This window comes from Zingiber officinale, chromosome 1B, assembly GCF_018446385.1.
Source record: "Zingiber officinale cultivar Zhangliang chromosome 1B, Zo_v1.1, whole genome shotgun sequence".
Taxonomy (NCBI): domain Eukaryota; kingdom Viridiplantae; phylum Streptophyta; class Magnoliopsida; order Zingiberales; family Zingiberaceae; genus Zingiber; species Zingiber officinale.
Window position 1 is genome coordinate 171,278,434 of NC_055986.1, and position 15,129 is coordinate 171,293,562.

The 15,129-nt window shown below is 35.4% G+C and overlaps 1 protein-coding gene across 5 annotated transcripts; it reads left to right on the forward strand.

Annotated features, from left to right (window-relative positions):
* Window positions 1–1,502: 1,502 nt before the first annotated feature.
* LOC121992357 (3-oxoacyl-[acyl-carrier-protein] reductase, chloroplastic-like) lies at window positions 1,503–14,305 on the forward strand. Of its 5 annotated transcripts, XR_006114858.1 has the most exons (13): window positions 1,505–2,238; window positions 2,675–2,927; window positions 6,885–7,027; window positions 8,564–8,617; window positions 10,888–10,968; window positions 11,046–11,091; window positions 11,173–11,267; window positions 11,345–11,377; window positions 12,722–12,856; window positions 12,942–13,035; window positions 13,567–13,649; window positions 13,833–13,971; window positions 14,063–14,305. XR_006114858.1 is itself a non-coding variant. In XM_042546676.1 (12 exons), exons 1-12 carry the CDS (start codon window positions 1,705–1,707, stop codon window positions 13,863–13,865), a joined length of 1,584 nt encoding a protein of 527 aa, XP_042402610.1. In that variant the 5' UTR covers window positions 1,505–1,704; the 3' UTR covers window positions 13,866–14,305. The 5 variants fall into 5 exon arrangements, 3 of the variants coding, with proteins under 3 accessions (XP_042402629.1, XP_042402610.1, XP_042402620.1); XM_042546676.1 differs by having other exon boundaries at window positions 13,833–14,305; XR_006114869.1 differs by lacking the exon at window positions 13,567–13,649 and having other exon boundaries at window positions 1,506–2,238.
* Window positions 14,306–15,129: the final 824 nt, after the last annotated feature.

Below are 15,129 nucleotides of genomic sequence, written 5' to 3' on the forward strand. Positions count from 1 at the left end.
ACCAAAGTCCAGGGACGGCGACGGGAGGCTGTTAAGAACTCGCCATCGAAAAAATAGAAAGGCAGCAAAAAGACGCGATTGAGGGGAAAGAGCTTACTGGAATGTCACCGGAGGAACAATAGAGGAGTATTGTCGAGAAACAGACGAGAAGTGTCACCGGAGAGCTTGAAGACGGAAATGCGCAAAGGAAAAAGGCGATGTGCACGGGTTTATAAACCTCGGGCCCGGTCAACCGGAGCCGTTCAATCTATGGTCACGAAAACCTAGGAAAAGATTTGTCCATTGAATTCGAAACGTCAAATGTCACATCACCAACGGATATCCGCATGTGACGTCGAGCGTGCGGCGGCAACACGTGAGACACGTGGCGCTTGACTACGGGATGACATTTAATAAAGGCAATTAAGAGACATGGATGCACGCTCAGCCATAATGAGCTTGGATTTGTACGGTCTTCCAAAAATATGGATGACGTGTGCCCAGATTGTGTTCATCCAAGGAAGCACAAGGAAAGGACAAAGTATGGATACTCGCCGTGTCGATCGGCGCAAGGAAGAGGACATATGGCTGAACGACATAAGAAAGGTGTTAGCACAACGATCAATTACGAAGAAGCGGGCACATAGCCGAACAATATGTTATGGCCGTTCGATTAGAGGCTAAGGAGTGCCATAGGCCGATCGACTGAAAATCGTCACTAACACCATTTATCCCACCAGAAGACGAGAATTGCCCGCACTGTCGACGAGACTTGAGCCTTGATCCGAAACACTCTTATCTCGAGCAAAGAGACTACGCAGAAACCTGCAACATCGATCGAAATAAATCTGGAAATCTACCTGCATATAAAAAGCTTGAACCTGAGACTATTGATCTCAGAGCCTCCGTCTTAACCAATAGGTCAAGGTCTCATTGGCATTCAAGTGCATTTATTAACCTGACTTGTGAGTCTTGTTTTATTAGATTTGAATTATTTTTTAAATTACAGCAGAGTTTATAAAAATAATAATTATTGGTTTCTTTGCTTTGAGAGGGGTATTTTGAATAAACAAGTAGAAAATATTTGTTATGATTGTTAATCAAATAAAGTTTATTTTGATTGTCAACAGAGTATGGTGGACTTGGACTAAACTCATTTAGGATACAAATACAACATAAACTCAGAATTTAATTAAATATGATATATCTATCCGCACCAGCGATGCGAACTGTCCGTACCTTCGACGAGCCACACTTATCTCGAACAAAGAAACTAATTAAATCTACCTAAATAAATTAGCAAAACTGCCAAGAAAAAATCTCAGGGCCTGCGCCTTAACCATTGGACCAAGACCTCATCGACGGACCAAACTCATTATTAATATCGCTCTTAGACTACGAAAAAAAAAAATCTCCGTCGACTGAAGAGTTAAAAAAGCACGTCGCCTATCACCACCGGCCATGTGTCTTTCTTCCTCGGTTCAGCCAGTTTATCTTCGCTGATGGATTCTGTTATTTCTCTTCATCCACCGTCCACTCGACTCGTCTTCGAATTCCAGAATCTTCCACGATTCGACGCCCCGCATAAAGCCGTTGTCTTATCCTTTCTCTTTCACCCACTCGCACTCACACTTGAGGTCTCCCTGCGCCGCTGCGCTACCACCGGCCCGCTAGCCTTGGATTAGGGTTTGCGTCTTCTTGATTCGTAGGCTTATTCGATCGTCCATGGCGGCCTCGTCGGCGCAAATCCATGTCCTCGGCTCTTCTGGAGCCTTCCCTTCTCTTAAGTTGCCGTCCTCTTGCTTTGCCGCTTCCAATTCCCTCTTCTTCGGCCTCTGCCGACCTAGTGGCGCTCGGATTGTTTTTGGGCGCCGGAGCCATGACTCCGGTTATAGGCCCTTGCGGGTGGCGTGCGAGAAGGTTGTCGGGATCGATATCGGCAGCACTAACTCCGCCGTTGCTGCCATGAAAGGAGGGATGCTGACGATCGTGACCAAGGGACAGCGAACCACGCCCTCGGTGGTGGCCTACACGAAGAACGGCGATCGGTTGGTCGGGCAAATTGCCAAGCGGCAGGCCGTGGTCAACCCTGAGAATACATTCTTTTCGGTGAAGCGGTTCATCGGACGGAAGATGTTAGAAGTGGTCGAGGAGTTGAAGCAAGTCTCTTATCGGGTTCTGAGAGACGAGAATGGAAATGTCAAGCTCAATTGCCCTGCCATCGGGAAACAGTTTGCTGCTGAAGAGATCTCAGCTCAGGTAATTTTTTTTGTCCTGCTTTGTCTATTTCGTTTAGTAGTATGTCGTGTGAGCTATTTAGTTTAAAGTTTCTTTACGAGAAGTTTGCTGGCTTGAGTTTCAGTCCACTGACATAACAGTGGCCGCAACTTGTTTCCCTTCCCTAATTGTTTAGTAGCTAGAGATTAAACTGTGGTATTTCCCTCGCTAGCTAATAAGACAATATGATTTAGAATCATTTTACTATAAAAACAATAATATAAAAACTGTAATGATGGGTAGCATTTTAAAGATCCCGACTCGTCGAATTGTTGGACCTTTGTTGCAAATATTTATGGTTAAGTTAAATTCTATAACTTATGTTGTCACAGTTCTGATTGCTAAGCTTTGACTTGGTTGCATTATTTTTGCCTTGATTGTTAACAACTTTTTATTTTTATTTTTTTTCGTTCTTCAGGTTTTGAGAAAGCTTGTGGATGATGCTTCCAAGTTTTTGAATGATAAAGTTATGAAAGCGGTGGTAACTGTTCCTGCTTACTTCAGCGATTCTCAAAGGACAGCTACAAAGGATGCTGGCCGTATTGCTGGTTCAGAAGTCCTTCGTATCATTAATGAGCCAACAGCCGCATCATTGGCATATGGGTTTGAAAAGAAAAATAATGAAACTATTCTGGGATTTGATTTGGGAGGTGACACTTTCGATGTTTCAGGTAAACATGCTCACTGAAGTTTATTTATTTTTGTAATTATCTTATCTAGCCAATTTCATTTTCAGATGTTATTTGAAATTTCAGATTATCAAGGACCCTAGGGCATTCCAATCTTCCAGTTCAATATGGACATGTTGGTAGTTTGCATTATAACAGAAAAAAATAGAGTTCAGTTATGTCTTTGGATTTTGAATTCTTCTTATGTTAAGAGGTAACTTTGAATGTACATTTATGCACACGCATCTTGTGAGTTTCACATCATTGATGCCAACTTTTGTAAAATTCAGATCAAACACATTATTCAGCAGTTTGATATTTGTTTCATCATCTTAAAAATTTAAAGGCATAGAATACCTTTGTTACATTATTGTAGGAGATGAATATGCTTTGAATGTTAAAGATGGTAGTACTTTTGGTAGTTCTGATTATGGTTGGCTGCAAATATTTGCCTTTGATTGACTCGACTACACCTAATTGTATATTGCAGGGGTTCAATAGTTGTAAATTTAGTCGTTAACCTATGAACGGAAACTCAAATCACAGAGCACTTAATACTCTATCCTCACTATTTATCCACAAAGTTTCTTTGTTGACAAGCATACGACACTTTGTTGTATTGCATGTGATTAATAGGAATAGATAGAGGAAAACAGGTTAAAAATTGATTTGGATGATTTAGCATGGCATGGAGCAGTAGCAGTAGCAGTGTGTTCATGCTTCTGAAACTATTAATTGAATAGACAATCTACTTTAGTTTCATATAGGTTATTTTCATGACATAAGGAGATCATGATAAAGGTTTTTAAAAAATATGCATGAAAGTAGCTTCTTGACAATCTACTTTGAAAGTGTTGCATGAAAAAGTGATGCAGGTTGTTGGCACATGCTTCTTGACAATTCCTTCAAACTCACATCGTCATCTCAATCCGTACCAATCAGCCGCAAACTCCCGACAACACCAACACCAACGACATTCAACTTCCTTTTGGTGCCGTTGGGCCCTTGCCCATTGCTGACCAACATCGCCAACCAACATGCTAAGTCCCCTGCATGGTCCCCTCAGTTGCACCTCATGCAATGTCGCAGGCTTGTCAAATCAAATCATATAAACCCTATTTATAGTCTTTTACATTTTAGTCTAGAAAATTTTCAGTTTTACATTTTAATCATCTATTCTGTTTTTTAAAAAGTTACTGTGGCAACAATAGCCAAATAAAAAGGAAAATAGAAAAAAAACGAGGAAAAGCAGTAAGAGAAAGTTGTAAAAAAATTTATTGGTGTACTATACACCCCCGACCTCCACTTCAAGCTTTGTCTTCATTGTTAACCTTAACACCCTCTTGTAACACCCTCTTGCAAGCATCATGTAAAATTATAGTATTAAGTATGTTCATCCATTGGTCTAATTAAAAACTTGTGGCTACTTCAATGTCAATGAATGATCTCATCTAAGTATAATCACATTTCCTCTTTGAAAATTACTTTTTTATTTAGTTGGTAATTTTAAATCACCTACATTTAATTGGTGTTTTCACAATTATTTCACGCTCATATATTATTTAGAAGAGACAAAATACTATCACATTGTTTTCTATGTAGTGTAGTCATCATCCATTTGAAAATATATATACTACTATAAGTATAATAATTTTTTTTAATGTTCTTTTGCATTGCATTTAATTTATCATATTCCTTTTATTTTATAATTATCATTAGTTGTCGATACTTAGATTGACATATCAATAAGAATTGCCCAACTTAACACTAATACATAAGAGAGTGGATTTTAAGAGAGTGATATCAACCAAACTATATTAATGTTAACAATAAGCTTAATTTCATGAGAACTATAACAAACCACCCAAATAATTATTTATACATTTATAATTTAATGACACTCAAATTATGTCATATCTACAGAAGATTTATTCTATTATTTTTTTGAGAATAATACTTATTGTGACCCAATGAGTTTAGGACAAATGCCCCTATTTTTGTTGGTAGAATGGACCTTAATGTATTTCTTGAGTGCTTGGATGATATTGAAAATTATTTTAAGACATAATGTGTCATCTATTGAATGTGTACAATTCGGTAAATTCACTTTTAATGGATCCACTAAAAATTTTTAGTGATATGTCCAGACCATTAGTCTAAGAAGGACAAAAACCAATTACACATTAACATGAAATGAAAAGACAAAGGACAAGATACACATTGACATGAAATAAACAGAGAATTAATGAAAAGATATATTACAATTTTAATTGACGGGCCTAACAAGTATGTAAAGACAAAATAAATTTCTTCAAGTGGGTTAAACTCGAAGGTAGCATCCAAAGACCTTAGTTCACTTGCAATCCATCAACTTGTAACTAAGATGAAAGAGTTGTGGTTAAATAAAGCTCCTAATAATCAATATAAAATAACTCTCTTATTACAATTTTAAAAAGGCCCTCCAATGTTACTTTAAATGAGCCCCTTAGCAATGCAATTTTAGAAAAACCTTATATTTACTTAACTCCTTTTGAAGATAGTGAACTTGATATCAACCAAACTTAGGCTCACAAATTTAACTCATTCGTGTTATTCAGCAAAACCAAAAAAAAGAAACTATGCAAAGCAAATATCATGAACTAGTATTGGAAGAAATCTAACTGAAAACTTTGCAAATTACTTGAGATGACTCCTTTAATAGATGTTTGTCAACCAATTGAATAAAGTTATTTTTTTTCTATCCATTGAATCGAGAGTTCCTCCGCTTCATCAATGTTCTCTAAGTTCTTAGTGGTTCGATGCTTCAATTTGGTGACTTCTCTAAGTTCTTGGTGATTCAATGGTTCTATTTTGGTGTTGTGTCATATAGTCTATATGGATCTTAATTATTTTTGACTCAGATTATGAACATAATAAATTTTTTTTATTCTTCATTCATAAGACAAATTAGCAACTGTGTCACCCAAGAAGTAAAAATTAGATCACATGCTACAATGACTTTTTTTTTTCTACATGAGAAATTTGGCCAGGTGCCTAATGGCTTGGGATATCAAGCAGGTGGCAATATGTGTTAAAGAGTACATGTGACTCATTTCTTGGTCCGCCATGTATGTGTTGACTATTGGATCAGGCTGTGTTGGGTCAAGCCCAATCATGAGCTAGGGTTGTGTGCTACATATGTAGTAGATCTCCTTGGTCGAGTTTGGCCCGCAATATTTTCATATTAAAGTACTAACACTAGCTATTAATCCAAAATATTTTTAATAATACTTAATAAAATTTATATTTTTAATAATATTTATCCTGGATTTTTAATGTAAAATACAATTAAAATTATCAAGATTAGAAGAAAAAAATGGTACCAGACCTAATAGTATGAAAATATTGATATTTGAGTTTGAGCCTGAAAGATATAAGGGACATTCGAATTTGATTTGAAGTTCGAAAATACAAATAATTTTGATTCAAAATAAAATTCAAGCTCGAGTTCGATTCCAATTATTCGAACCTTGATTCGAGCATTATCGAAGGGTTCAAGTTATTCGGACCTTAATTTGAGCATATTTAAATTAAAATTATATAAAAATAATCAGTATTTGGTTCGAGTTCAGCTCGTGAACAATCGAATAAAATATTATGGATTTGAATTCGGCTCGAAGAAATTATCGAACACATTCGAGTTTGGCTTGAATTCAATAATTTCGAATACGAATCAAATATTTTTCGAGCCGACTCGAAAAGCTCGTGAAGAGACTCGATTCGTTGACACCCCTAATTTGGGCCGTGCTCGGCACAGCCTGAATTGGTCCGAACTGAGAAGACACTGCATGGTTTTTCACAGGCTCAAATTGGCCCAGGTTGTGCCAAGCATGGGGCCGGTCCATTGATAATTTAGTGTCAATGATTTATAAATTTAAGTAGCCCATTAAAGATCTGTACACTTGCTGATTGGATATGCAGGTGTAAGAACTCATGTTGCAGCAGTTGAACAACCCATTACTGCAAAGGCTCAAAAGTTAGAAGCACCTGTTGTCATTGTTACTGGAGCATCCAGAGGTATAGGAAAAGCAATAGCCTTAAAACTGGGCAAAGCTGGTTGCAAGGTCAGTTGATTTGATGTATGCCTTGTAATAGAAATTTGTGTTCATGGTATTTTGTTTAAATGTAAGTTGAGATTGCAATTGCTCGAGCAAGCATGCCATTCTGCAGGATTCATGAAATGAAGATGACAAGTCTTGTCATCTTACTAGTTAGTAACGATTGTTTCATGGGCCTTGAAATTCTTTATAATTTAAATTGAAAACTAGCATTAATATACATACCTAAATCAAAATTTTCAGTCTCGTGTGATTATGATTATTGCATGACCCTTAAAGCTTGTTTTCTACTAGAGAAGGAAATGAAGTGATAGAAAAAAAATTCCTAGTTTTTCCTCCATTTATGTTGGTGGAGCGAAAAGGAGGGCAGAAAAACGTCAGAGGAAAATTTTAATTAGTTTCCCTTATATTAATTTCATCTGATTTAGTCATAGAACTCACTTTTGTGTGCAATGGAATTTGATTCTATTTTTGATCTATGTTTTGTTATGTTTTTAAGAAATAAAATTTTAAAATTTATGATTTCTTCCCTCTATGGAAACAGTTAGAAAATATTTCACAATCTCTTTTCTCTACATTTTTTTTTCATTCCCTAGCAGTTTCCTTGCATTGTAGGAAACAAGGCATTAAGGTAAAAAGGAATATGTTGTTGTGTGATTCATCATGCTGTAAGAGTATTGGATTGTAAACATACAGAATGACAATGTTGAGAAGCATGCTACATGATATGAGACCACAACAACAAAGCCTTATCCCACTAGGTGGGGTCGGCTGTTTCATGAAATGAGAAAAAAAATGAAAATTGTTATTATTTGTTAGTAGATAAGTGGAGTTCCAATAGGTGATAAAATGAGAAATATAACACGAATTAATTAGAACTGGTGTGAGGGGTAAGTAGATACCAAAGAAAATTTGTACTTAATTAAAAGATACCTAAATGACCTAGGTAATACAAATGATATGGGCTCACATAAAACTAAACAAGTCAATTTAAGATCCAGGTAGCCAGCGACATATGTTTGACTATGACCTGTTATTGCACTTGAAAATACTTTTGGCACATTTTTTTTACTTCAGCAAGCCAATGACCTGACATGACGTGCAGTGACTTGGAAGTAGGTTGTATGTGTGTGTGTGTATAATTTCTGCAACTTGCTATGTTAACTTCCATATGGAGTGATCGAATCTTATATCAAGGTGTTATAAATATTGTACATTCTTCGGACAACTACTTCTTTTGGAGTGTATTTCGGAAAGGTTTCAAATCCATCTCCACATGGAGTCTCTCATTTTGAGTTAGTGTCCAAGTTCTGGTGCGCACAACAGCTTTTACAGTTGGTACTATGATGTCTGAGTGAAATATAGTTTTTCCAATAAAATTGTAGTGTGAGTTCCCTGTTCAAAACACAGATTATTACTGTTTTAATTTCCTTAATTTGGCCCACTTGTGGATCTTGGAGAGTTATTAACATGAATGCTATATTTCCAATGAACAATATTATTTTTGGGTTTCTGTTAATTATTATTCTCTATGGAAGTCAGGTTCTTGTGAATTATGCAAGATCGTCCAAGGAAGCTGAAGAAGTATCCAAAGAAGTAGGTTCACTTTATTTGTCATATATATATATATAATTTTTGATTTAGGCTATCATCTGTGAGTGTAATATTTTATTTGTTTGGTCCTCCAACAGAAATTTGTATTGATGGGATTTGACTCTGGAAGTTCTACATCACACTTTATTATTGTCTTTTTGCTTCTTTAATTTGACCAATCACATGCTTTTTGCAAATTAGTTTTTACCCCTTGGTGGACATCTTTTGTAGTATCATTTTGCATTACATCAGCGTTCTAAAGTGTTTGCAATTTGAGAAAACTTATTTTGTTGTATTTTTCTTTTTAAATTTAGCAATGTAAGTAATAAGAACAAGAGTGTCTGAATGTAAGAAGATTTTATAGTGTAGCTTGGAGTGTCATGAGAAGATACATTTTATGTTAGAGATGATAGGGAGCATATTGGTACAAGGTCTGACTGTTAAACATCATTGCAGTATTGAGGACCAGAATTTAAATATCCAAACATATTTGGTCTGTTATAAACAAGTCGTTAAAAAAGAAAAAATCATTAGGTTCCCCTATGGATTTCCCAAGTTTTGGTAAAGGTTGTCCTGATATATTTTGGTAAATCGCTCATCAGATTACAATCTATGAGGTCATTTGAATACTAAAGATTCAAAGAGATTACCTCTAAAAATGAGCTAAAATCCATGGGTAGATGGTAAGGTAGTATATTGATACAAGTCCTGACTATTAAACACATTTTGTCCATCATAAACATGGTTGTCAAATTTTTCTGTTATCATTATGGATCGATGAGTTCGATCCATGCAAATAAAGGATGATTTCATCTTTTTTCAGAATCCGTAATCTCATATAGATTTGTTAGGTAGTTTAACAAACTAGAGTTTCAAGAAATTATCTAAAATGAGTAGAATCCATTGGGAAATAGAAGGAACTAATTGAAATTTGGTCTATCAGAGAAAAAAAGGGATAGAATATCTTGGCATTTGCTTAATTAGCTACTTAAAAAAACTTGGCTGATCTAGCCTCTGTTTTTTTTTTGCTGATTGTTGCTTGAATGCTAGCGAAACGGGAGCAAAGAGTCTTTAGCATATCTTAGATTCCAAATCACATAGCCTCACTATGATACCTCAATTTATTGTGAGATTGGTCAAGTGATCTCTTTGAATAGATGGAACTAATTGAAATTTGGTAAATCAGAGGAAAAAAATGGATAGAATATCTTGGCATTTGCTTAAATTAGCTACTTTAAAAAACTTGGCTGATCTAGTCATTCTTTTTTGCTGATTCTTGCTTGAATCCTAGCGAATTGGGAGCAAAGAGTCTTTATCATATCTTAAATTCAAAATCACATAGCTTCACTATCACTCAATTTATTGTGAGATTGATCAGGTAATCTCTTTGAACGCTTACAATCAGTCACCAACTAGGCCAACCACCTTATCCATATATCTCTCTGTCTTGCTTATTATTGATCTAGAGAGAATTCAATGCATCTCTCACTTGACAATAGTCTCAAACTCCTTCCTATAATCCTGCTTTCGATATGATTGAAGTCCCAATTAAATCCTAATAAGAGATATTAATTGATAGTATACTTTTATTAAATTTATATTAATAATCTAACAGTATTTAATAACTTCATATTTATCGATATGATGTCATTAAATATTGTAATATACTTATATATATAAAAAAAGGACAGCCCAGTGCACGAAGCTCCCGCCATGCGGGGCCCTGAAGAAGGATCCATTGTTCGCAGCCTTACCCTACTTTTTGTAAGAGGCTATTTCCAGGATTCGAACCCGTGACCTTTTGGTCACATGGCAACAACTTTACCATTGCGCCAAGGCTCCCCTTCATTGTAATATACTTATATAATTTTATTAATTATATATTAACAAAAATATGGTTTATCATATATAAATTAATCTAATAGATATACATCTTTAATAATGTTATAATTTTATTTAAGATTTTTAATTTATGATAATATTCTATGTGCTACTTATCTAGTTCTATCAATTCAACTATTTATGATTTATCATTTGTGTTATTAATAATCTGTTACTCAAAGAAACAATTCATTCGTCAAATCCTGATACCACCATTACTGATTTTAACAATTGTGATCGTAAAATTAACCTTTACAAATAGATACATTGATGCTTGACTGAATGATTCTCGTTGTGCTGAAATGATTTTTGCCAATACAGTTTCTCTTGGTAAGGCATTCTTGTAGCAGTGAGACTAATGCCGGATCTTGATTTTTCACCAATATCTGCAGATTGAGTTATCTGGTGGTCAAGCAATTACTTTTGGTGGTGATGTTTCTAGGGAAGCTGATGTGGAATCTATGATAAAAACTGTTAGTTAGAAACACTATGCATTTAATGTCTTCACATTTAACTTGAACTTACTATATTGTAAATCTGATTCTTCCAGGCAGTTAATACATGGGGAACAATTGATATTTTAGTTAATAATGCAGGTCCTTAGAATCTCAACTCTTCCTGGTTGTATTTTTTAAATATATTGTTTCCTGATGGTGAATATTAATTGATGCTTTCAGGAATTACACGAGACACATTGTTGATGCGAATGAAAACATCTCAATGGCAGGAAGTCATTGACCTTAATCTTACTGGTGTTTTCCTTTGTACACAGGTCTGCTAAGATTTATGTTTGTGAGTTTTGCATGATAAATTAGTTAACTCTCCATTTCTACGTAAACAACTCTGCAGGCAGCAGCCAAAATAATGTTGAAGAAGAAAAAGGTACAATATTCATCTAAATTTTGCTATAACATAGTTAATAGTTGAGCATGCGATACTTTTGTTATCCAGGAGGGAATCTACTGACAGTTTTATTGGTTTAATTTAATTGCACACATCACTAGATTATTCTTTATTGGTTGCAGTAAATTTTGAAAGATATGAATGTATTATTGGTGCCACTATGTGCAATCAACTGTACTGAAGAATTCTTGAGTTAATTGGTTTTTAGTTGAGCTTATTTTGTTAAATAATTTGCAAATTATTATTTTCTGGCCGTGGTCACTACTGATTACCATGCCCCTGTGCCGAAAAGATCTCTGCCACTATTTTTTCAGTTCTGAACGTGTGCTGTGATAGTAATAAGAAAGTCTGAGTTCCTGTGGTATTACATGAAATTAGATAAGATAATTGGCATATGATTCCATTGCAAGAAGATATTGGAACAATGAACTTTCTGGTCTTGCATCATATATTTTATTCCTGTTATATAGGTATAGCTAGGGCTGGGATGTGTTTTCCAATTTCTTGCTAGCAATATAAACTTAGGGCTGAGATGTATATCGGGAAATCATGGGATTTGGCGGATTTAATTGGCAATCGAAGTAGCATAAGCTGATTTCAATATATATCATGATTCCCTAGTTAGTCACACATGCAAGTTGTTTATTCAAGGATGACTGAATTATGGTTAACTTTTTAATATTTTTGCCTAATAACTTAATGAGTCAATTCTCTCATTGGACTAGTTATTAGAATTGGTAGCAAAATGGAGCTAAATCTTTGGTATGGCAAGCTATTTGGAGAGGGTTGTCTATGGGATGTCTGTGCTATTATTGAGCTTCACATGCTGCTCATCAGCCAATTAGAGATGATTATGAACTTTGATTTGGAATTTTAACCTTGAGCCTTTGGCAGGGAGATTGTGATTCAAGTTTGGTTCTACATGGTGAGGTGTGGGCTAATGAAAGGAACTTACTGGAGTGGATGGCTAAACTTCAATTAAGTTGGGTTCAAGTATTTTGGCTAGTGGTTTGGCTTAATGTGTAGTTACTCTCTTTTGCGGTATCTTCAATATCTACTATTCTTATCATCAAATTCTATGACTTGATTGCAGAAATATTTACACTTTAAAATTTGCCTTTCTACAGGTTTAGTTTTTATGCAGTTTATGCTTATTAGTGAATTTCCCTCTTAGTGATATATATACCTTGACAATCTTATGAAGGCTGCAAATGTTACAGCCTCTGATCAATCAATTTGCTGCATCCCATTATGCTTTTGTGCTTCATTATGATCAAACATTAATTGCCAATATACCATTCATATCGCTTTATTTTTTAATAGGGGAGAATTATTAACATAGCATCTGTCGTTGGCCTTGTGGGGAATGCTGGCCAAGCTAATTACAGCGCTGCAAAGGCTGGAGTTATTGGTTTTACTAAAAGTGTTGCAAAGGAATATGCAAGCAGGAATATCAATGTAAATATATGTTTTAATCATGCAAAAGGTTCAATTTAATTTTCCAATTCTCTTTGTTCTGATTGTCTAGTGATATTTTTTTTAGGTGAATGCTGTTGCTCCTGGATTCATCGCATCTGATATGACTGCTAAATTAGGTGAAGACATTGAGAAGAAAATATTGGGGACCATTCCCTTAGGTAAATTAGAAATGTGAATTATTGGCTTTACATGAAGCCTAATTCCTCATAATGCTTTCCTACAATTGTAAAAATTCACTAAAGTTGGATGTGTTCTAAGGCACCACCCTACCAGCTATACAATTATATGTAGTAATTACATGTTGACCTCTTTCCTATTTGGAACTCTTGCAGTCTCTGCTTGAATTTTGTCCCAACTGTATACCACTAATCTGATTTAGATCATCTCAGCTTCCAATTACCTAGACTATCTTTCAGTTGCAGCTATTTTTGTTGCTGAGTTTTTATGATTATACTGCAAATTATCTTCAGCTTTGCCAATAGCCTGCTAATACTTTGGATCATGCTTTATATGGTATTAGAGTAAGATGGGATTATGTGTAACGGGTTAGTTCGATACTTCTTGTTTTAACCTTATATGCGTAGGGTATTCGTTGAGACATGTAATTGTCCTCTTGAAAACAAGCAAGGCAATATTATTATCTCCAATTTTCACAATATTATAAGTTATCACTTAAAATAACCATTCAGGGAGATACGGCCAACCAGAAGAAGTTGCTGGATTGGTAGAGTTCTTGGCTCTAAATCCTGCATCAAGTTATATTACTGGCCAGGTAACGATAGAATAGTCAAGCACTTGCTTTTGAATTCACGAGTGTTTATCAATATTGGTTTATGACCATTTTCAATTTGCTATTAAAGAACTCTCAACTTCATGCAGTTATTCCCTTGTGTGAACTGTATTTATCTTCTTTTTGCTATGTTTCCTGAGAGCATTTCACTGTATTATGTTGCAGGTCTTTACCATTGATGGTGGAATGGTAATGTAATACCACAAGCAGTTTTCATGTTCGGCATTTGGCAGTTCTGTCGCCTAGAGTTTGAACAATGATCCAGACAACGAGTCCTTTCCACCCTGCTTAGTTTCCGGCAAATGTTAGTCTTAAATGCTAAAAAAAATTCACACTTCGTTTGTTCCCCCCCGGATAGCTATAAAATTCACAGTATTTAGCACATATGCCAAAAGGTTTCGAGGACGCGAGACGACAAAGTAAAGGGGAATGTGATACAATGCAAATACCACCACTTGAACTTGTAGCCAACTCACTTTGACCAAATTGCATTCCCATCATTGTTGGGCATCACTATTATTAAGACGATTTGCAATTCATGTGCATTTATTAACATGATTTGTGAGTCTTGTTTTATTAGATTTGAATTATATATACAGAGTATCCTGATAGCTTGTATTCCTTATGCTGTGCACTCATACGCGGCATTCCTCTTGCGTATTATTTCTTTTTTATTTTATTTTTATAAATCCAATTTGTTCTCGTGTTTTCTCTTGATTCTTGCTTATCCATGCCGCCTGCCTACCGTGCCGGTTGCTTGCTCGGTTGGCAGAATCCGGCCGCTTCTATACCTCGACTGGTTCGTTGCTAGAATCCGGTTGGAATTGGTCGCAATCTGGCCATGATGATAGCGACTGAAATTTCGGTGGGATTTTGGCGCGGTTGAATTCCGGCCACGATCCAGTTGCGATTCAGCATGATCGTGGTCAGAATTCGGTCGTTGCTAGACCTAGGGTTGTAAACAAGCTAAGCTGAGCTGAGTTTTGGGGTATTTAAGTTTGATAAGGTAATCGAGCTTAAAATGAAATAAATTTTTGAAATGATTGTTCAAGCTTAGTTTGGTTTATTTTTTATGAGTTTAAGCTTGTTTGAAGTTTGACTTGAGTTTGATTCATTTAGATGTAATCGAGTTCTCAATTTAAGTTTGGCTTGAGTTTGGTTCAAGTTTGGTTTGAGCTTGGTTTGTTTAGATGTTATCGAGTTCTCAATTTAAACTTGTTTGATTGATTATTGAGCTTGTTAATTTAAATTTATTTATTTATTTTATTTATTATTTATTTAGCATATTGAAAAAAATTTTATTAATAAATGATACATGTTATATCAAGAAGTTCCTTCTGTGGATCACCCAACTCTCGGACTTTGTTCGAGTGGTTTTGATGTAGAACGTTCAGATAAAGTTGACCGACTATAAGGCAAGTGCTGACTGACTATAAGGCAAGTTGGACATAAGGACTCTAGT

What these genes read in the sequence shown, in the direction of transcription:
- LOC121992357 (XM_042546676.1), top strand. Translation starts at nt 1,705, where the DNA reads ATGGCGGCCTCGTCGGCGCAAATCCATGTCCTCGGCTCTTCTGGAGCC. An exon ending in ATTGGGGACCATTCCCTTAG is followed by an intron (nt 13,036 to 13,566) that starts GTAAATTAGAAA and finishes ATAACCATTCAG; the next exon opens with GGAGATACGGCCAACCAGAA. An exon ending in CAAGTTATATTACTGGCCAG is followed by an intron (nt 13,650 to 13,832) that starts GTAACGATAGAA and finishes ATTATGTTGCAG; the next exon opens with GTCTTTACCATTGATGGTGG.